The 23,943-nt window shown below is 47.7% G+C and overlaps 1 protein-coding gene across 3 annotated transcripts in view; it reads right to left on the bottom strand.

Moving 5' to 3' along the window:
• LOC143805457 (protein CutA homolog) overlaps window positions 1-23,943 on the bottom strand; it is a 65,063-nt gene that overhangs the window by 3,584 nt on the left and 37,536 nt on the right. For 2 of the 3 annotated variants that reach the window (XM_077284844.1, XM_077284846.1), the window contains exons 2-3: window positions 10,727-10,875; window positions 10,268-10,327 (exon numbers count right to left, since the gene is read on the bottom strand). In XM_077284844.1, coding sequence (XP_077140959.1) covers window positions 10,268-10,327; window positions 10,727-10,875 — 209 coding nt within the window. Of the gene's footprint in view, window positions 1-10,267; window positions 10,328-10,726; window positions 10,876-14,941; window positions 15,114-23,943 lie in introns of those variants that run through there. The other variant, XM_077284845.1, reaches the window with a different exon arrangement.

The raw sequence follows: 23,943 nt of genomic DNA, 5'->3' as shown, positions 1-23,943 counted from the left end.
ACTGCATGAGGCATCTCCTGACATCTAGTGCATGTAATGATTCTTCCTCCTTATTTTTAGGGTTGGGACAAAAGGAGGGAAGAGATATCTCTTGAGTTCTGTGGAACCATGATGCTACCTTCGGGAGGTATGCTGTTGTGAATTCTGCTTTTGGGCTCCCTCCGGTGGTTGTAGGTGGTAATGCAGTTGCCCCTGAGTTGCAGCCCTGGTCAGGTGTATCTGCTGATTGCAGTTCTGACTGGGGTATTTAGGCGTGCAGGATTCATTTGTCCTTGCCAGTTGTCAATTGTTCTTGGGAGGTTATGGACCTCTGCCTGGTTCCTCCTGCCTTTCTGCCAAATCAGCAAAGATAAGTGTCTGGGTTTTTTTTTCTGTGGCACACATGCTGTGTGCTTCACAATTCAGTGCTATTCTTTGTGTTTTCTTGTCCAGCTTCAGTTGTGTCAGTATTTTCTCAGTCTTGTTGGATTCTCTGGAGTGGCAGATATACATTCCATGTCTTTAGTTAGATTGTGGAACTTTTTGTATTATCTGCTGTGGATATTTTTGGAAGGGTTTTAATACTGACCGCCTAGTAATCTGTCCTATCCTTTCCTATTTAGCTAGAGTGGCCTCTTTTGCTAAATCCTGTTTCTACCTGCCTGTGTCTATTCTTCTCCTACTCACAGTCATTATTCGTGGGGGGCTGCCTATCCTTTGGGGGTCTGCTCTGAGGCAAGGTAGCATTCCTATTTCCCTCTATAGGGGTATTTAGTCCTCCGGCTGTGTCGAGGTGTCTGGGTTCGTGTTAGGCACACCCCACGGCTACTTCTAGGTGCGGTGTTAGTTCAGGATTGCGGTCAGTACAGGTTCCACCGACTCCAGAGAAAGTTTCATGCGGCTCCAAGGTCACCGGATCATAACAGTATGCTGGGTCTATTTTGAGAACGACCCTATTCTCTAAAAACTGTGTGTAAGGAGGGTTAGCAGATAGAGCCTGTATGTCGCTAACTCCACGAGCAGAGGTGAGGGCGACGAGCAGGGATGTTTTGAGGGACAGGAATTTCAATGGGATATCCCCTAAGGGCTCGAAGGGAGGTTTAGTCAGGGCTTTAAGGACCAAGTTTAAATCCCATTGAGGGGTAACCTTTACTGGAAGCGGTCTCGATCTACCCGCTGCCCTGATGAACCTGGAAACCCACCGGTTCCCTGCCAAGTCATAGTTAAATAGTGCTATATATAGGGCTATATATAGACCGATCTCCAACCCGTTTTGTAGGAACTCTAATATGGATTTAAGAGGGACTTCTTCACCTATTTTAGCGCCTGATGAGATGAAAGGAATTTTTTCCATATCTTTCCATACTGTTTTGTTGTAGTTGATTTTCTACTTTGCAATAGAGTAGATACCAGACCTGGAGAGAACCCTCTGCTTTCTAGTAGCTTCTTCTCAAATGCCAACTTGCAGATGATGAACTGGGCCCTGGGAGAGGAGGTTTGGAAGGTCTGGAAGTACCCACGGGTCGGAGATTGACATTCTCATCATCCAAGAGAACCAAGGCCTCTTCGGCCAGAACGGGGCTATTAAGATCACATGAGCCCCGTCCTCCCGAATCTTCCTCAGAACTGCCGGAATCAGAGCAATTGGGGGAAATGCATAAGCTAGCTGTTGGAGCCACGGAATCAGGAACGCATCCAACGCTACTGGGTTCCCCAATGGGGTTATGGAGCAAAAAGAGCCTACGTTTGCAAAGAGGTCTATGCTTGGTACCCCCCATTTTTCTGTAATCTGGGTGAATACTGCTTGATTTAGCTCCCATTCCCCCTGCCTTAGTTGGGAACGACTCAGAAAGTCCGCTCTGTAATTGTCCACCCCTTTTATATGCAGGCCTGACAGGAATAGAAGTTTTCTTTCGGCTATGTGGAATATTGACTTGGCTACCTCCATCAGTTTTTGAGAGCAAGTACCCCCTTGATGATTCAGGTACGCTACTACTACCCTGTTGTCTGACATAACCCTGATATAGTGAGAGTGAAGGGGCCCCAAGAACTCCAGTAGAGCAAACTTGACCGCCAGTAGTTCCTTCATGTTGGAGGATTCTTTTGCGAGAGATGGTGACCAAGTGCCTTGGGCTAATAGGTCGTTCAGATGAGCCCCCAACCCGCTGGGGCTTGCGTCTGTGGTTACTATTTTTGAAATTGGAGTTACCCACTGGACCCCTTGGGAAAGATTGTTTTGCGATGTCCACCAGGTTAGTGACCGAGTTGTGTGCGGAGATAAACTGAACCGACCTTCTAAATGATCTCTTAGAGAGACTTCCTCTGACAAAATTTGCCATTGAAGATCTCTCGAATGGAGCTGAGCCCATTGGACTGCAGGGATGCATGAAGTCATGGATCCCAAGAGGGACATAGCTTGGCAGAGAGTTATGGAGGGGAGAGCTTGCATTTTGGACACTAGCCCCGATATTTTATGTATTTTCTTTGCAAGAAGACGGCATTCCTGTTTCACGGAGTCTAGAGTGAGACCTAAATATTTCTGGGTGTGGGAAGGTAACAACCTGGTTTTTTTAGATTTGTCAACCAGCCAAGGTTTTCTAGAGAGGACATTATCGTTTCTAGTTGTTTGGTGCAGTGTTGGGGAGAGGAGCCTATTACCAGAAGGTCGTCTAGGTATGGCACGATCAGGGTGTCCTGTTCCCTCAGGTGAGCCATTACCTCTGCGACTAGCTTGGTGAATACCCTTGGAGCTATGGCTAGCCCAAAGGGTAGGGCTGAAAATTGAAAGTGGTGTAACACCCCCCCCCCCCCCATGTGAACTTCTATCCTGAGAAACCTTTGGTGATCTCTGTGGATAGGGACGTGATAGTAAGCGTCCTTCAGGTCCAGGACTACCATGAAACACAGAGGAAACAGCATTTTAATCAATGTTCTCATTGTTTCCATCTTGAATGCTTGTACCTCTAGGTATTTGTTTACGTTTTTCAAGTTTATGGTAGTCCTGTATGACCCGTCCGGTTTTTTCCTCAGGAACAGAGGGGAATAATATCCTTGCCCTTTTTCCTGGGGGGGGGGGGAACCTCTAGGAGAACCCCCTTGTTCACCAGTCCAATGATCTCGTTTTCCAACGCTAGTTGCTCTTCTACTGAAGACCTTGGCGATGTTATCATAAAGGAGGAGCGAGGGGGATTGAGAAATGTCAGTTTCAGTCCCGATTTTACTATGTTCAGAATCCAAGGACTGCAGGTAACTTTCTCCCAGGCCGAGAGAAAGAGGGACAGTCTTCCCCCACCCGGGGCAAACCTTCATTAGGAAGGTTTCTTGTTGTCACTAGGGTTCTTATTGAACAAGAACCCTTTATTCTTGTTTCTCTTATCCTCCCATTTTTCCTAGTTTTTCCCCGGCTTCCTTCGGAAAAACCTCTTGCTCCGAAAGGGCCTTCTGTAAGAAGGGAAACCCAGGGAGGGAAAAGATTTCTTTTTATCCCCCGCCTTCTCTAAGATGTCATCTAAGGTGGGGCCGAATAAGAATTCCCCCTCACAGGGGATGGTACACAACTTGGACTTGTCTGTAGGTCCCCTGGCCAGCACTTAAGCCAGAGGGCGCGCCTAGCTGCGTTAGAAGAAACTGCCGACCTAGCAGCTAACCTAATTGAATCGGCAGAAGCATCTGCCAAAAAAGCGGCCGCTCCCCTCAAGGTGTTTAATATGGAGTCTCGGGATGACTTCCCTTTAAGCTGGCCTTCCAGTTGGTCTAACCAAACCATTAATGAATGAGATGTGCATGCAGCGGCAACTGCTGGCTTTAGACCTCCCCCAGCTTCTTCCCAGGTACTTTTGAGAAAGGCGTCTGCCTTTTTGTCCATGGGGTCTTTCAAGAACCCCATGTCCTCAAATGGGAGGGCGAATTTCTTTGATGCCTTGGCTATGGTGACATCTAGCTTGGGTTTTTTTCCCAGAAGGAGCAAGATTCATCCTCAAAAGGGTACTTTTTGGTGTTAATAACGCCTTCCTTGTGGGTTTTTTCCACTCTTTCTTGATTAGCGCTGATATTGTCTCATTAAGGGGAAATGCTCTCCTCTTTTTTTTTGCTCAAGACCCCAGAACATGATGTCCTGTACCGAACTTTTGGGGTGAGGGTCCACTAGTCCCATAGTACTTCTAACTGCCTTCATGAGGCCATCTGTGTCTTCCAAAGGAAAACAACTGTGACCCCCAGAGGAAGAAGAGGATGATGAAGAGGAGGAGTTTGATGTATCTGAGAAAGCATCATCACTATCCGTAGTATTAGACCCAGGAGATGGGGTCCTGTGTCTAGTCTTCCTTCGTTTTTTACCACCTTTTAGGGACCTGAAGGTGTCTTCCACCTGATTTTTTTTATCAGGGTTTTGAGGTCGGCTGCGAACCCAGGAAGCCCTTCGGATACTGCTTGCTGTATACACATGCTACAAAGTCTTTTCTCCCAGGTAGTCGGAAGGTCTTCTTTACAAAGGGCACAAACCCTGTGCTTAGATTTGCCTAAGCTTTTCTTCCCCTAAAGTAGCAAAACAAAAAAACAAAATATGTCCTTGCGGACCCATAAATACCGGTTGGGGATGCTCTGCATCTGTCCTTTTGCCGGACGCCATACTGGACTCCTTGCTGTGCAGGGACCTTTGGCGTTCTTTACCAGTAACATCTTGGTGTCCTTTTTGTTGTCGTCGCTTTTGCTGCTGCTGCGGCGGCGACGCTGGTGGTGGTGTTGATTTTGCTAGGGGTGAAGCCTCTAGGTCGCTCATGCTGCTTTCTGGGTGATTCCCTGAGCTCACAAAAAGCACCAGACCTTGGCAAGCCTTCCCCTTTATGTTGCGGCGGTTCCCGTCGTCTTTTGAAGCTTGTGCCTGCGCAGTAGCCTTTCTGCCGCCCGGCGCATGCGCAGTAGCCAGTATTGCGCGAATTGTGCCAAATCTCGCGCATGCACAGTTAGATCCAAAATGGTGCCGTGCATGGCGTGCAGTGCTGCATATTGGAATCTCTGGATTCTACAGTCTGCAGGCTGGCGTTCCGGAGGGAGAGCCGCGCTACTCCCCCACAACTGCAGAGGGACCCCCCTGGATGTTGACGCTGCAGGCATTTTTTCACATGGCGCGCGGGCGCTGTATACTGGAATCCCCGGCTTTTACAGTCTGCAGGCCGGCGTCTCCGAAGGGAGAGCCGCGCTACTCCTCCACAACGACAGAGGGACCCCCCTGGATATTGTCCTCTGCAGGCATCTTACCCTGGAAGGTGGCTGCGAACTCCATGCCACCTTCCCCCACACACCCTAGAGGCCCACTAGCCCCAGCAGTGGTGCCTCGGGTCACCACACCAGCCGAGGCAGGGGTACCCCCGCTGCCTGAGTCGGACTGATTGGTCGCGGATCCGCGACGTCTTCTTGTTGGTAAGTCCGTAGGTCTCCCATCAAGGACAGGAAACCACTGATGAGGGAGAGTGGTACCGCCTTTTTATCTGTAGGTTTCCTGTCCTTGGTGGGCGGATCCCCTCTCTCCGTGGAGCCGTCATGGGCGTCAGAGAAAAACACTGTTTGGGCGCACGGCAGAGCTCAGAAGGGAAGGAGTGCCATTTGACTTTTTGAATGTAAAATTTCCTGGAACAATTGGCGGATGCCATGTCGCGTTTGGAGAGCCCCTGATGTGCCTAAACAGTGAAAATCCCGCGCAAGGGACATCGTTTTGGAAACTAGACCCCCTCAGGGAACTGATCTCGATGTGTGGTAAGCACAATGAACCCTCAGGGTGGTACATTTGCACCACCAAAATTTTGTTTTAGACCCAGATTTTACATTTTCACACAAGAAGTGGGTAAAAATGGCACCAAAATTTGTCCCACAATTTCTACTGAGCTTGGCAATACCCCATATGTGTCTGTACAGTACCACTTAGCCATACAGAGAGACTTAGGAGGAACGGAGTGCTATTTGCCTCCTGGAGTACAGATTTTCCTAGAACAGTTTGTGGACTCAATGTACAGAGTCCCTAATTGCTAGAAGAGCAGAATCTCCATCCCCCCTCAAGTGACCCCATTTTGGAAACTATCGCCTTTGGGGAATTTATCTGAATTCATCTACAGATGCAGTGACGATTTTGACTTCATGGGTATTTTCCAGAAACCAGCAGCAATGAATGTGCTCTCATCGCTTCAGAAATGCCAAATGTGGACGGTATATGTGGTTTAGGTATACTGTGGGGCTCAGAAGGGAGGGGGCATTTGGAAGCGCAGAATTTGCTGAATTTCTTTTGGCAAGTTATTTTGCTTTTCCGGAGCCTTTGTACTACCAGTAAAGTGGAAGTCCCCTATATTTCCGTTAACAGATTTCGGACCTGAGTGGGGACTTGATTTTTTTGTGGACTGAATTAAAGCTTTTATTGGGAACATTTTACATAACGTTTGGGATCGCATTTATCCGGCACTCTACGCTGCGCACTTACTTTGGGGTTTCCATCTAAATCTCTAAGTAATGTGATTCAGATGAAAGCTAAGATGGATACATTCACTATAATGAGGCAGCAGAGTTACTCTAGACTCCGTCTGGCCTCTGTTCAGCTGTGTTCTTTTCAGAAGTGCGCAAAACTGTTGCCAACAGCACTTTTATGCAATCCTAAAAAGACTGATACCGCCGGATCACAGGTCAGACGGCGTCCACTGTTATGACCTGGTGGGTACGGAGCGGTACTGAGATGACCTGGTGGGTAAAACCAATCATGGACTCGCTTAGAGGAGGTAGCAGCTCCACAGACAGTAATCACTGATATGACCTAGTGAATACGGAGCAGCACTGAAATGACCTAGTGGGCAAAACAAAAGTAGTACTATCTCTGAGGAGGTGGTAACTTTACTGACCGCAATCCCTACTCCTAACACCAACACTAGAAATAGCCGTGGAGCGTACCTAACTCTGCCTAGACGCCTCTGCACAGCCTAAGAACTAGCTACCCCTGAAGATGGAAACGGAAAGCTATCTCGCCTCAGAGAAACCCCCAAAGGAAGATAGCCCCCCACAAATATTGACGGTGAGTGGAGAGGGAAATGACAAACTCAGAAATGAAACTAGTTTTTTTTTAGCAAAGGAGGCCAGAACTATCTAAATAGACAGAGATAGAAAAGGTTACTGTGCGGTCAGTATAAAAACTAAAAATCCACGCAGAGTTTACAAAAATAACCACCACACTGACTCACGGTGTGGAGGGGCAAATCTGCAACCCCAGAGCTACCAACTAGCCGGAATATTTCATAATGACAAGCTGGACAAAGAGACATAAATTGAACTGAACAAAAGGTCATAAGCAGGGAAACACCCAAAAACTAGCAGACTTATCTTAAGCTGGAAATGGACTGGCCAACAGAGAACTTCCAAGAAAGGACTGAATCCACAGGAAATACATTGACAGCTGGCATCCACTACAGCCAAAAGCCCAGTTAAATAACAAGGCCAGGAAACCGATTAGTGAACGCAGCTGCTAAGTTCCACTTGAAACCACCAGAGGGAGCCCAAGAGCAGAACTCCCAAAAATACCATTAGCAACCACAGGATGGAGCCCAAGAACAGAATTCACAACAGTCCACAGTGCCTCCATCTGCCTCATTATAGGGAATTTTCTGCCAGAGGTTCCATCTGAATCACGTATTTCAGAGATTTTACACGGAAACTACGGTGTAAGCGCTCAGTGCAGAGCGCAGGATAAATGTGTGTTGGGCCTTGCTGTGATGTTTGGAAGGCTTAATGAAAAAAATCAACAGCAGGTGAAAAATTGGTTTTGTTTATATTTTACACCGTTCCTCGTGCGGTATAAGTGATAAGGCGACTATTCTTCGGGTTGGTGCGATTATAGCGATACCAGATTAATATCGGGTTTTTATGTTTGGCAGCTGTCACACACTAAAAGACACTTTTTATTGCAAAAAATAGTTTTTGCATCACCACATTTTGAGCGCTATAATTTTTTCATATTTTGGCACAGAGTCCAGTGAGGTCTTGTTTTTTGCGGGACGAGTTGACATTTTTATTGATACCATTTTCGGGCACATGACATTTTTTGATTGCTTTCTATTCTGATTTTGGAAGGCGATCCAATAGATGCTACTGCGTAGGTGCCGCCGGCGCCATTTTGCTAGAGGAAAAAAAAAAATTGTCTCCACCAAGATGGCGCCCTCCATATTAGCATCTATCGGATCACAGATAGATGCTATTGCCCAGGCGCCTCCAGCGCCATTTTGGTGGAGACAATTTTTTTCCCTTCTAGCTAAATAGCACCGGTGGATCGCCGATAGAAGCTACAGCGCAGGTGCAGCCAGCGCCATTTTTAGAAAGATTTTTTTTTAGAATAAATGTATATGACTAAATAAACCAGTATAATGCAGATTATAGATGCGATCATGCTGCAGCACCTACGCCATTTTGAGAGGTTTTTTTCCCCAGAATAAATGTATACCACTAAATACAATAACTTAATGCAAATTATACATGCAATCATGCTGAGTATGATTTTTTTCAATACATATTATATTCAGTATGTAAAATAGGGAGCAGTTCAGTGAGGGATCAGTGACCTGTCATAAGCCATCAGTATGAATATCTAATCAGAGTACCAAATAAAGACCCCCCCAACAGGCCGCCCCAGAGCATGCGAATTTCATGAACTGAAAACTGAAAATAAAGATTAAACAACAACCACGAGACGGATTTCATCAACCAAGGTATCATTAATCAGTATAACGGCGCCAACCTGATACTGTGTGTAGGTTACTCAGCACAATCCTGCTGACAGTTTCCCTTTAATGTCTCCCATAATCTGTACAAATCCATTGAGGAACAAACTTTTCATTTTAAGGAGGAAAAAAAACTAGAAAACTACAATACTGTTGTTGTATCAGTGGGAGGACCCTCTTATAATTGGGAATATGGTTGTGCTCAGAGTCAGCAGCTCACATTTCCCCTCATGCTACATAGTAGTCAGTGCACGGCTGCCGTCATTTACCACAATTTTGAGAAAGAGAAAGTGTAGCTGTTCTAGGAGGATTGTCCTAACATTTTCTAGTTCTTAAACAGCTGACAACACAGCAAAGGATCTCATTGTGCAAAGTAGTAAATTAGATGAAGGTACAGAAACATTTGCCAGGCATTAGATCTACCTTAGACACTGTCAAGATGTCATTGAGAAGTGGCTTAAATTTAGTACAAGAGTGACTTTACCGAGAACTGGATGCCCATCAAAAATTGGTGAGAAGAGAATTGGTCTTGCAGGCTGCCAATAGGTCAACAGCAACATTAAAGGAGCTGCCGGAATTTCTGTCCTGGTTGTGCAACAATTTCCTGTATTCTTCATACATCTGTCCAGCTTGTGGGTTAGGGAGGGAAACATCCAAGCCCGGCTGTGTGTTACCACAACCTTCATTACGTCTGCCGAAGGTTGTGGGAAACGTGTTAAGTCTGATGAGACCCAGGTGGAATCATTCAGCCATAATCTCATAATGCACAAAGCTGACACCGTACATTACCAGAAGACCACCATTCCCAATGTCAGGCATGGCGGAGGCAGCATTATGTTTTGGGCCTGTTTTTTAGCAGCTGGAATTGGAGCTATAGTCAAGGTGGAGGGAATTACGAACAGTTCGAGTATCAGACAATTTTACATCAAACCCATCAGGCCCATGCCAAAAAAAGCTGTGGAGGAATTTCACCATTCAACACGACAATGACTCTAAGCAACCTCTAAATTACCAAAAGAACGACTTCAGCAGCTGAAGATGAAAGTACTGGAATGGCCGAGCTCAGGCCTGAACCAAGTGGTGACTTGAAGAGGCAATATGAAAAATTGTGCAGCTGCCGCAAGGAGGAGCAGTCAAAAATCATTCATTCTACATGCGCTGCGCTGATAGACTCTGACACATAAGACTGAATGCTGCCAGAAAGACACAAGGGACTGCAACAAAGTCTCAGTGTACGAGTGTGCAGATTTTACTTTTTCCACTGAAAAAGATTTCATTTTTTCTCAGTGAATTTGAACACAATATGGGGGAGACTGTAATAGTATTCTTCTACATGACATACACCTGGGATTTCAACAAAGGCTTGTAAATTTTATGTGCACTGTATTACTGCTGACAACCAGCCTGTATATCATGTGTTAGAGGTTGTCAGCCCCACCCTTTACTCAGAAAGTTATGATTATCATTTGGGATGTATATTAGGAGCCCTCTCTCATACAGAAGAGTCAGGGTGAATAATTCATGGCTGTTCTTGCTGTACTCACAGTGATGAGCTTTTTGGCATAATGTTCACACTAGCAGCCAGCTTTTTCTCCAATATGCCCCTAGGGAAACAGAAAAAAAAAACAGACATGAAGGAGTTAAGGCAAGAATCTGGTTCACGAACCCTAGTAACCATCCTGAACTGGAGATCTCACCACATATATAAATGACTAATGACAGCGGCTTTCTCAGTGATGGCACCACTGATACTAGTAATGGATAAGTGGCATTCTCAGTGATGGCACCACTGATACTAGTAATGGATAAGTGGCATTCTCAGTGATGGCACCACTGATACTAGTAATGGATAGGAGGCATTCTCAGTGATGTCACCGCTGATCTCTAGTGATGGATAGGCGGCATTCTCAGTGATGTCACCGCTGATCTCTAGTGATGGATAGGAGGCATTCTCAGTGTTGTCTCTGCTGATCTCTATCTAGTCACTTATGAATACATGTTACCTGGCAATCTCGTGGGCTATCTGCTCGTTGGGGCAGTTGATGAAGGCAATGGAGTGCGATCCGGAGATGTAGCATCCAGTAATCGCTCCGTGAAACTGCCAGTACGCGCTCCACAGGACAGGGTGCAGAAGAGATGATCCGACCATCACCTGAAACACAGATATGATCACATCTTCAGGGTCATGCAAACAGATCAATTGATCTTCAGTTCATGACATGGAGCAAAGATGTTTAAATGGATGAAGAACTGAAACAATTAAATTAGAAAAGTCAGATCACATGATGTCCCTAACACAGTCGCATTGGGCTCTTTGATGCTCCCCAGCACGTGATGTGGGTAATGGGTTCTCTCCTGACAAAGGCGCTGTGGAAACTCTGTGTTATCAGAGCACAGCTCCAACGTCACTTGACCAGAGACTTCCGCCACTGCTGCGCTCAAATCCAGATCCAACCGTCCTGACCGGAGCACTGACCCCAGCAGAATCTGTATCACGATTAAATGCACACTCTGGTCACGGAAGGCAAATGGTAGAGTTCTCCGCAACTGGGACCCCGAGTATCGTACTGCAAATATGGTGTCTACTGCCAGGAGGACGCTCTATGGGAAAACACTCTACTGATGCTCCACAACAGGACACTCTACTAATGCTCAATAGGAGAACGATATACTGACGCTATACAGATGGACGCTCTACTGAAGCTCTAGGGGAAAACACTCTACTGAGGCTCCACAAGAGAACACTCTACTAATGCTCAACAGGAGAACGATCTACTGACGCTATACAGGAGGACGCTTTACTGACGCTGTACCGGAGGACGCTCTACTGACGCTATACAGGAGGACGCTCTACTGATGCTCTACGGGAAAACACTACTAACGCTCCACAAGAGGACACTCTACTATGCTCAACAGGAGAGCGATCTACTGACACTATACAGAGGACGATCTACTTGACGCTATACAGGAGGACTATCTACTGACGCTACACAGGAGGACACTCTACTGACACTCTACAGGAAAACACTCTACTAACGCTCCATAAGAGGACACTCTACTAATGCTCAACAGGAGAACGATCTACTGACGCTATACAAAAGGACGCTCTACTGACGCTGTACCGGAGGACGATCTACTGACGCTATACAGGAGGACGCTCTACTGACGCTCTAGTCTACAGGAAAACACTCTACTAACGCTCCACAAGAGGACACTCTACTAATGCTCAACAGGAAAATGATCTACTGACACTATACAGAGGACGATCTACTTGACGCTATACAGGAGGACTATCTACTGACACTATACAGAAGAGGTATATATCTTGGTACCGTGTTAGCCAGTAGTTAGAAAAATATTTAGAATTGAGAGTTCTCAGTGGTTGATGCCTTTTAATGGCTAACTGAAAAGATGGTAACAAATTGCAAGCTTTCGAGACTACACAGGTCTCTTCATCAGGCAAAGACTAAAAGAAATTCTGATGAATCATATTTATGCACAACACAGCACAGAAAAAAAAAAAACGCTCTACTGACGCTCCACAAGAGGACACTGTACTAATGCTCAACAGGAGAACGATCTACTGACACTATACAGGAGGACACTCTACTGATGCTGTATCGGAGGACGATCTACTGACGTTATACAGGAGGACACTCTACTGACGCTCTATAGGAAAACTACTGACGCTGCACAAGAGGAAACTCTACTAATGCTTAACAGGAGAACGATCTACTGACTATACAGGAGGACGCTCTACTGACGCTGTACCAGAGGACGATCTACTGACGATATACAGCAGGACGATCTACTGACGCTATAAAGGAGGACTAGCTACTGACGCTATACAGCAGGATGATCTACTGACACTGTACCGGAGGACGCTCTATGAGAGTGCTCCTATACGAAGCCTCTTTATGAGGACACTTTTCCCAAGGATGCTCTACTGAAGTCTACAGAATGACACTTTACAGGAGTACGCTCTGCAAAAGAACGCTTTGCACAAGGACACTCTACTGACAATCAATATGAGGAAATTCCACTCTATAAGAACGCTCTACAGATGGATCTACAGGATGGTGCTCCAAAAGGGCACTCTACATGATGACACTCTACTAATGCTCTGTAGGAGTACGACCTACTGATGCCGTACAGAAGGACACTATGAGAGTGCTCTATATGAAGACGCTTTATGAGGACGCTCTACATGACAACGTTCTCTTTGAACCCCAGCATGGGCGGACATACCGCCTGTTCAACTGGTGCAACTGCACCGGGGACCGTAGGCTCCGGGGGGGCCCCTGCAGGGTGGCTAATAATGAGGGCAATCTGGCCAGTTTATCCGGCCCAAGGTTGTGGGGGGCCCCTGGCCAGATTGCCCTCTGGGAGCAATCTCTGCAGCTCTGCTGCCTGCAAGAGAAAATGGCAGCAGGGCGGAGCTGCAGGGATCCATCCTGCTTCCTGCCCGTACTTACTGTCTCACACAGCAGCGGCTGAATGACATCATCATTCAGCGCCGCAGCTGTGCGAAACCGGAAACTGCCGGCGATGGTGCGGCTTCAGGATACCGTGGGCAGAGGTGAGGTGTGGTGCGTATGTGTGTGTGCGTGCAGAGAGGTGAATGGAGCTGTGTGTCTGTGTGTGTAGGTGATGGGGCAGAAGGCAATGATTGGGTTGATGGAGAGGGCAATGATGGGGGTGATGCTGCAGAAGGCAATGATTGGGTTGATGGAGAGGGCAATGATGGCGGTGGTAGAAAGGGCAATAATGGGGGTGGTGGGGAGGAGGAAATTATGGAGGTGGTGTAATGGGCAATGATGGGGTGGTGGGGGAAAAGACAATGATGGTGGTGGTGGAAAGGGAAATTATGGGGTTGGTGGGTGAGGAAGAAATGGCGGTGGTGGAAGGGTAATGATGGGGTGGTGGGGGAGGAGAAGGCAATGATGGTGGCAGTGGAAAGGACAATGATGGTGGTGGGGAGGAAGCAGTGATGGAGGTGGTTGAATGGGCAATAATGGGGTGGTGGGGAGAAAGCAATGATGGAGGTGGTGAAGAAGGCAATCATGGGGGTGGGGAGAGGGCAATAATGGGATGCGGGGGAGGAGGACAATGAGGGGTGTGGGAGATTGGGTGGGAAGAAGGGGGATTTATAATGGATTTGGGAACAGGGGGAGGTGGAGGGAGACGTTATCGATTATTATGTCTAACACTGTCCCTTAGTATAAAGTGTACTCACTTATTATGTATAGCACAGTCCCTTAGTATATAGTGTACTCACTTATGTATAGCACAGTCCCTTAGTGTATAGTGTACTCACTTATTATGTATAACACCATCTTTAGTTACATAGTTTCCTCTTTTATCATATATAGCAACGTCCCTTATTACATACCATCCTCTCTAGTTATATATGGTACCTTATTATATAGCTTCCTCTGCTGTTATGTACAGTGTTGTCTCTTACATAGTGTATTCTTGTTATTTTTGTTATTCACAGTGCCCTCTTTTATTACATAGTCCCTTCTCTTGTTAGATATAAAATGACTACTGATGGAGTAGCCGGTGACCAGACTACCAGTCCATCAGCTCCTCCTTTAGAAAAGATGCTTCCCCATGCTCCATCAGCCATCATTGCATTATACAGCTAACAAGACAAGACGGTATGTAATAAAAAACAGGGCTGTATAAAATCCAATATGTAAGAGACTGTGCTGTACATAGCAAGAGAGGGCACTGTATAATAAGGGCCAGCATTATACATAATAAAGGAGACTATATAATATATACATGTATGTGTGTGTGTGGCTATATAAGTATACATATATATATATGTCGCTTTTTCGCCTTAAAAGGAGGGGGGCCCATACACATTTCCGCCCCAAGCTGTCTGTGTCTGCCCCTGAACCCCAAGTACGGACTTTTTACACGGTGTCATTGTGTCATGTGAGGAGTTCTAGTTTCATACATGCAGGTTATTCTTTGGATATTATTATATTATATTAGTTTTGGAACTCCAGAAATGAATTACAAATTAAGTTAATCACTAACTTAGGGGACATCGGACGATTGTTAATAATAACTCTGCACTGCCAGCTCTGTGGAATGCATGGCAGGGGCTGTGCCAGGACACCAGCTGCCAAGAAAATTTACTAATAACTCTGCACATTCCGCAGGCTGAGGACTACCTCTATCCCAGGAGAACAAGAAAAGAGGCTCACCAGCACCGCAGTCATCCAGCCTGAGCGCAGCCAGTTCTGAGGGGGTGGCTGACACCCCATGTTCACCGGCTGCCTGGCACCCCTCCTTCCCTCATATCCATAGATGTACTCAGCTCGGCTTGCTGTGCGTCGCTCTTTTCACTTGTTGCTTCTGCCCTGAGACTTAGTTGTCAGCCTCTATCCCTCCCTCTGCAGCACCCAGCAAATCCCCTGCTGCTTCCCTGCACTCAAGCCTACCCCATCATTACCAGCACCTCCAGATGTCACCGCTGTCCTCACGTCACCAGCTACAAGGGTTAATGCACCAAGTACTACCCCAGAGTTGTCTACATTTTGTAACTAAAGGGACTCGGCACAGAATGACTGTTCAAACCAAGTATATGAGCTCGGTGCATCATGGCACAGCCACAAACTTAAGTGCACCTTCCACCTGCGTGTCCTCCCCCTACTTCTTTGATTGACTGCTCTGGCTTCAGAGTTAAAGAAGAGCAGAGGTTGCAAAGTGTAGTTAAATGATTAGTCACTAGTGGTGAGTGAGTCACCCACCAGGGCGATGGGGTACTCGGTATCGGTACCAGGTCTGGTGTTCACAGGGGGATGTCACGGTGGCTGCGACCCGGTCCATGGCCCTGGGCGCCCATGTAAAAGGGGGAAAGGTCTTTAAAGGGATAAAGTCTATTGCTCGTGACGCCACCTGTGGTATTCGGTCAGGGTGACCGATGCTGCTTTAAGGGGTTCCCTGGGGTGATGTTATGGCAGCTAGATGGTATACCTTCCCACAGGTGAATTATATCCCCAGGGCGTCCCAGTGGGTAGATGGTAGAATGGTGAGAGGTGCAGTAAGGAACGAGGACGCAGGTTTGCAGTCTCTTTACCTCGTTTACTGAAGACTTCAGCAGCCACAGCCAGTGGCGTAACGACAAAGTTATGGGCCCCGGTGCAAACCCCCCACCCCCGCCAAAATATTTTCCTCCCAAATTCACATTTTCCCTAATCATTTCGCACACTATAGCTTTATTGCAAAGTTGTATAGTGTGACCTCAGTTGAATAACTATCCGGTGCCCCATCCTGGGATATATTTGTCCCCTGTACTACCATTGTTATGTAACGTATAAAAGAAAATAAACCATTATACTCATCAGGGGCTAACATAGAAGTCATGGGGATCCATATAAGAAGTATAATGCACCCCCATAGTCCTCCTTATAGTATAATACACTCCCCATAGTCCTCCTTATAGTATAATACACTCCCCATAGTCCTCCATATAGTATTGTACACTCCTCAGTCCTCCATATAGTATAACACACTCCTCATAGTCCTCCATATATTAAAATACAATCCTCATAGTGCTCCATATAGCATAATACACTCCTCATAGTGCTCCATATAGTATAATACACTGCTCAGTCCTCCATATAGTATACTACACTGCTCGGTCCTCCATATAGTATAATACACTCCTCAGTCCTCCATATAGTATAATACACTGCTCATAGTGCTCCATATAGTATAATGCACCCCTCATAGTCCTCCATACAGTATAATACACTCCTCAGTCCTCCATTTTGTATTATACACTCCACATAGTCCTCCATATATTAAAATACACTGCTCAGTCCTCCATATAGTATAATACACTCCTCATAGTGCTCCATATAGTATAATGCACCGCCATCGTCATCCATGTCGCACAATTCACTTCCCACAGTATAATGCACCCCATAGTTCTTCATATAGTATAATATATTCCCCATAGTCCTCAATTCAGTATAATGCAGCCCACACATAGTATAATGCAGCCACCCCAGAGTATACTGCAGCCCTGCCATACAATTCAATGTAACCCCCATAGAATATAATGCAGCCCCCCTCATAGTATAATGCAGCCCCTCCATACAGGGGCAGTGAGAAAGACAAGAGCAAATGGTGACGAGGGGGCAGGGGAGAGGGCACAAGGGGGCTAGGGGAAACAGGCACAAGGGTAACATAGGGGTGCTAGGGAGCAAGGAAGACAGGCACAAGGGGACACATGGGGGCTAGGAGGCAGGGGAGGTTACAAGGGGACTAGTGGGCAAGGGAGACTGACACAAGGGGACAAGGGAGACTGACACAAGGGGACACATGGGGACTAGTGGGCAAGGGAGCCTGACACAAGGGGCACACGGGGACAAGTGGGCAAGGGAGACTGACACAAGGAGCACATGGGGACTAGTGGACAAGGGAGACTGGCACAAGGAGACACAGTGACTAGTGGGCAAGGGAGACTGACACAAGGGGACACACGGGGACTAGTGGGCAAGGGAGACTGATACAAGGGGACTAGTGGGCAATGGAGACTGACCCAAGGGGACAAGGGAGACAGGCACAAGGGGACACACATTGACTAGTGGGCAAGAGAGACTGACACAAGGGGACACACGGGGACAAGGGATACAAGCACAAGGGGACACACAGGGACAAGTGGGAAAGGGAGACTGACACAAGCACAAGGGGACAAAGGAGACTGACACAAGCACAAGGAGACAAAGGAGACAGGCACATGGGGACACACAGGGACTAATGGGCAAGGGACACAAGCATAAGGGGACAAGGGAGACAGGCTCAAGGGGACACACGGGCCCCTGACCTGCCAGAGCCGCTTGCAGCGGCGACCGCTGCGACCGTGGTAGTTACGCCCCTGCCTCACACACACACACACTACAGATATCACACACACACACACATACTAGATATCACACACGCTACAGATATCACACACACACACTACAGATATCACACACACTACAGATATCACACACACACACACTACAGATATCACACACACACACTACAGATATCACACACACACACATACTACAGATATCACACACACACACACCAGATACGAGCTCATATACACAACTCACACTCTCTTCTCTGGTACAGGGGAGGCTGATATAAACCTGCAGCTCCTCCTGACTAAAGCGGCTCTGTCCCGCACCTCCCCCGTTCTCGCCTTCTGTCCCGGGGCTGCAGAGCAGGAGAAGCTGTCTCACCGTGATGACTGGAGCTGCTTCCGGTCTCTCACGTGCCCCGGCTGCCCCCTCCCCCTAGATACGCCTCGGACTGTTGCCGTGCAGGAGGAATCTCCTGCACTGCAACATGGTGTTGGGTGCCTCTGACCTGCCGGGCCCCTGACCCGCCGGGCCCGGTCGCAGCGGCGACCACTGCGACCGGGGTAGTTACGCTCCTGGCCACAGTCCAGGGCACTAGATCACAGGGCAGGTAGGGTCCGGCCAGTTTGGAGGCAAGTCCAGAGACCCCTTATCCAGGTGGAAAATAGAAGCCTTCCTTTGTGCTGTAGAGGTGTATTTCCTTACTGCTAGAAGCTTCACATAAGGTCCTCACAGATGTTATCTCTTTCTCTCTGTCCCCCAGGTAGGATAGGACATAACCCATATGACTGGTGACTTGAGCCTGTTTATAGGAACTCTTAGATGACCCGACTCTGAAGGGTGTCACCGTGCCTGCTGGGTGTTGGGTCGGACAGGGAACTTGAAGTTCAGCTGTCCTGCCAGTCTCTGATGTAAATGCATGTAGAAAAGCCGCGGAGACACCATCACGTGTTTCTGAACGCAAGCAATGAATAGCCAGGTCTTTCACCTGAAAGGAACACGGGAAGGGCAGCATCCAATAAAGTAAAGCCACCTATGCCAAAACATGGTATCCATCCACAGACAGCTGTTTCGGGTTGTTTGCCCCTCATCAGTGTAAAGTAGGAAACTGGCTATTAGGAGCAGTGCCTAGTGAAAAGACTATAAACATGAGGATGAATGACCTCGGGGAGATCAAAACATCCAATACCGCGGAGACACCATCACGTGTTTCTCAACGCAGTGATCCAGAACACTGCCCCCATCCCTTAAGGGAAATATGCAAATGCATGTAGAAAAGCCGCGGAGACACCATCACGTGTTTCTCAACGCAAGCAATGAATAGCGAGGTCTTTCACCGGGAAGGAACAACCACGGGAAGGGCAGTATCCAATAAAGGAAAACCACCTATGCCAAAACATGGTATCCATCCACAGACAGAATACCCCGAAACAGCTGTCTGTGGATGGATACCATGTTTTGGCATAGGTGGTTTTCCTTTATTGGATGCTGCCCTTCCCGTGGTTGTTCCTTCCCGGTGAAAGACCTGGCTATTCATTGCTTGCGTTGAGAAACACGTGATGGTGTCTCCGCGGCTTTTCTACATGCATTTGCATATGTCCCTTAAGGGATGGGGGCAGTGTTCTGGATCACTGCGTTGAGAAACACGTGATGGTGTCTCCGCAGTGTTGGATGTTTTGATCTCCCCGAGGTCATTCATCCTCATGTTTATGGTCTCTGATGTAAGGCGTGGAGGTCCTTACAACCTCGGTGTTCTGGCTACCGGATTTCTGCGTCTCAGGAGGCAGTCTGCTCGGGGCTGGTCTCCCTCTGGTATCCTCTCCTGTGCTTCCTCTCCTGCTCGCTCACTGCAATCAATTCTGCTTTCTAAAATGTCTCTTTCCAGGAGCTGTAGCACTGTGGCATACACAGCTCCGTAAAACAAATTAATGCTAATTGATAATGGAACTGGAGCTTCCCTTTATGGGAGGTCAGAACACTTGAACGTTGCAGGAACTTATTTACATGGTACGCGTACTTTTAACAAAAGAGAACAGTACAATAACTAACTATGAAATACTACTACCCGCTACGGGTATACTATCTTAAGGCTTCAAGTGCAAAACAAACATTTTCTATATTCAAAGTGCAGAATATTTCTAGCAACGAGGACTACCCCTACGGATATGATATCTCAAGTCCATCTGTTTCAAAAGTGCAACATAATACATTTTCACTACTTTCTGCACGCAACACTATCCTATCTAACTACAAGTTTCAATTTTATTTTTATTCCATATATTAACTCACTAATATACTAACTAGCTGGCATATGAAGTACATTTTTAGTAGCAAAGTGCAACAAATCAACTTTCAAGTCTTTCAATACTGAGGTAGTGCAATTAATACTCAAGTCAATCATTAACTTAAGAACAGCAGCAACGATGCGAGGGACCTGTCATTAACCCCCAACGTTGGTTTGGGCGGGCTACAAGGCGTGTACCCAGACCTGGAATGCTGCCGCGCCAAACGGGTTTTTTTTTCAGGTCTCTGGGAAACAAAACAACTTTCAAAGCAATATTAGACGCAGTTTCTTTCAAAGCTTCTTTGTAAAACCAGTAGAAAACACCTTTAAGAAGGTGCAAACTATTTACAACGGAAAGTTTTTGAGCCATTCACTGTCCATGACTCGAATGTCTTTAAATGGGTGAACTGTCCAACAGAGGATTCCTTTTAACGTGGGACCACTTTAAGTAGAAACCCTGGTCAGGTTTAATGAACTTGTGAACAGCAACAGTCATTTTGGAAACTTGTAGCAAAAGAGTTAACTTAACTATTTACAGTCATTTTCAAATTTGTTGTATTTTACTTTGGCTGTGGTAATTTCCATGGCAACACCAGTGGATTTTGGCGATCCCCACGTAGTACATACAGTGCGTCTACCCTCTGAATAGGCATCTGGGTGGCCACTGAGGTTTGTCCAATTGTTGTCTGTGTGGCCTTTGTGCACATGGTGACCGGTGCAGGGGTCACCTGGCCAGGTGGAGGCGATGATCGGTAGTATGGAGCCGCTGATGGCCATGGCTCCAGGCCCCGAGATGGCAGTTTTATGACCTTAGGTTCACATTTATGGACATGGAGAGCGTACCACCCTTTGTCTCCCCAATGTCGAGTGTAGGAAACACAGTCTCCAGGATAGAGGGCCCTGCTGATATTCCTCCCGACTGAGTAAGGCGGCAAGACCGTTGAAACGCGTTTGATTTTAATGCACTTTAAGCCTGTGACTGTCACTGGTATGAATCGCCCGTTTTTGTGTCTATGGATATGAAGATGGACTTTGGATTTATGTGCTTTTAACAAAAATGGAATAAAAGGTATTTTTTATGGACATCACCCACGCTGGACTTCTGCTTTTTCTTTGTACTACTTGCAGCACTGCATGATCCGTGCGCTGGGACTGAGAGGAGGTGAGCTGATCTTCGTTGCTTTTTCTTTTAGGAAACACAGTCTCCAGGATAGAGGGCCCTGTCTGGGTGTCCCTCCATTAAGTGTGCCTCTACATCATGCCTGGTCACAAAGACTTCGGGGTATGTCTGCTTCCTTTATGAAGCCCCATCCAGATTTTATGCAGAATGTTACCACTGTGCCCTGTCTCCGCGGACCTCTGTTCTCATAGGTCTCCTTCCTGCCCCGGTGTTTTACTCGTTGGTCCTTCTCCCTGGCAGCCTGGCGTTGGAGATCCCGCTTCCTTTCCTCCTGAATCTGCTGGAGCGCCTGCTGCTGCTGATATTCCTCCCGACTTATGACCTCAACCTGCTCTCCCTCTGCTTGGGCCTCTCTGGGGAACCCGATCAGGTCGGTGGTGGTGTGTTTCCACCAGAAGGTGACCCATTCCCTCTCGATGTCAACGGTCTTTTTGGTAGGCTGCAGCGGGACGTCAGAGGTGCCTAAGGTCTCCCAGGGCCGTTCCCACTCTAAGCGGCTACACAAACGGCCGGGTGGTGGTGGCGGGGGAGAGTCTATGGCCACTAACAGGGTGGTGTCCTCGGCGACCGGGGCAGGGTTGGTGGTCTTACCTGCCGCCGCAGTGTCGCCGGTATTGGCCTCCTCCTCTGCAGGCTTGGGCTCCGGGGGCTGGTGACGCTGCTGTTCTTGTATGCTAGCGGCTACATTATACCACGAGCTCTGGAGCTGACGACACAATTCTTCGACCTCCCCGCCAAGAACCTCCAGGTTCATAAATGATGGTAGGGCTTCCTCATCCGATTGGTTAGAGATGCTGCATGTTTTCTCCCCCTTCTCCGGGTGACCTCCACTCCCCATCTTGCCAACCAGGTCTGTCTCGGCGTCTTCCTGTACTGGGCGGTCACTGCTCCACCCCTCTCCATCCCAGACTAGGAGGCGGATCTCTTTTGTTGATGGACATATCTTTCGGACATAGTAGTATCTGTAAGGGGCGGCTTTTACTTTTGCGCCGTTTTTCCATGCCACGCCCACGACAAAACGCCCCACTTCTCCTGCACGCCACATGGTGCTGTAATGGCGGCGGTTTTGGCGGCAATTTTGACGGTATTTTACGATACAAAGTATCTGAGCACAAAACAGTTAGGCAGTCTTTTAGGTGCACATGACCCGATTTTCATGGTTGGTCGATCCTGTTTGTGACGCTAAGATGAGTCGCCCCGCCAGGGCCGTGGGGTACTTGGTACCGGGTCCGGTGTTCACAGGGGGATGTCACGGTGGCTGCGACCCGGTCCGTGGCCCTGGGCGCCCATGTAAAAGGGGGAAAGGTCTTTAAAGGGATAAAGTCTATTGTTCGTGACACCACCTGTGGTATTCGGTCAGGGTGACCGACACTGCTTTAAGGGGTTCCCTGGGGTGATGTTATGGCAACTAGATGGTATACCTTCCCACAGGTGAAGTATATCCCAAGGGCATCCCAGTGGGTAGATGGTAGAATGGTGAGAGGTGCAGTAAGGAACGAGGACACAGGTTTGCAGTCGCTTTACCGCGTTTACTGAAGACTTCAGCAGCCACAGTCCAGGGCACTGGTTCACAGGGCAGGTACGGTCCGGCCGGTTTGGAGGCAAGTCCAGAGTCCCCTTATCCAGGTGGAAAATAGAAGCCTTCCTTTGCGCTGTAGTGGTGTAGTCCCTTACTGCTAGAAGCTTCACATAAGGTCCTCACAGATGTTATCTCTTTCTCTCTGTCCCCCGGGTAGGATAGAACGTAATCCGTATGACTGGTGACTTGAGCCTGTTTATAGGATCTCTTAGATGACCCGGCTCTGAAGGGTGTCACCGTGCCTCCTGGGTGTTGGGTCGGACAGGGAACTTGAAGTTCAGCTATCCTACCGGTCTCTGATGTAAGGCGTGGAGGTCCTTACAACCTTGGTATTCCGGCTACCGGATTTCTGCGCCTCAGAAGGAGGCAGCCTGCTCGGGGATGGTCTCCCTCTGGTATCTTCTCCTGTGCTTCCTCTCCTGCTCGCTCACTGCAATCAATTCTTCTTTCTAAAATGTCTCTTTCCAGGAGCTGTAGCACTGTGGCATACACAGCTCCGTAAACCCTCTGTCCTCCTCAGACTGCTGTGTGGAGGTCACTAACTTTAACTACAGACTACCGGTTATATATATCTGGGGAGTCACCTAGTAAATAGGATCAAAAGCTCCCTCGGTGGCCTGGAGTGTGAATGTGTTGCATGTTTGTGATACCTGGTTACAGTTATCCTTTCTTGCCTCCAAACGTAGCATCACTCTCCCCGTGAGGAACGCAACATTACTGTGACGACCAGGACCCTGGGGCACCAGATGAGCAAGCATGCTCCAGTGCTAATAGAGTATCTTCGGCGTACCGTAATACCATGATCGATTTGCCGCGGCTGTATGTCTCGCGGCTGTTCAACAGCTGCAATACATGCACGGATTGCCGGTTTGTTAGGCGATCCCAACATGTGTTGCGGCTGTCGAACAGCAGTAAGACATGCAGCCACGGCGAATCGAACATAGTATTACGGTACGCCAATACTCTATTAGCAGTGGAGCATGCTTGGTTAACACCTTATCCAAGCACGCCCGCTCATCACTATTAGCCGCGCCATGGAACACTGAGCGCCTAAAGTTGGTATGAACAGTCATTCTGTGCTGACAGTCTTTTCAAATATTCACCTGTCCAACAGTCGCCTCCCCCAGTAATGACTGATAACAGGGAGTAATATATTGTAGTCAGCTATCCTACAGTTGCCTCTCCCCAGTAATTGCTGATAACAGGGAGTAATAGATTGTACTCACCTGTCCTACAGTCACCTCTCCCCAGTAATGGCTGATAACAGGGAGTTAAGGCCCCGTCACACACAGCGACAAAAC

The sequence above is a fragment of the Ranitomeya variabilis genome, chromosome 2 (genome assembly GCF_051348905.1).
Source record: "Ranitomeya variabilis isolate aRanVar5 chromosome 2, aRanVar5.hap1, whole genome shotgun sequence".
Classification (NCBI taxonomy): Eukaryota; Metazoa; Chordata; class Amphibia; order Anura; family Dendrobatidae; genus Ranitomeya; species Ranitomeya variabilis.
The sequence above is the reverse complement of the archived record's forward strand: the minus strand, read 5'-3'. Positions and strand labels throughout refer to the sequence as shown.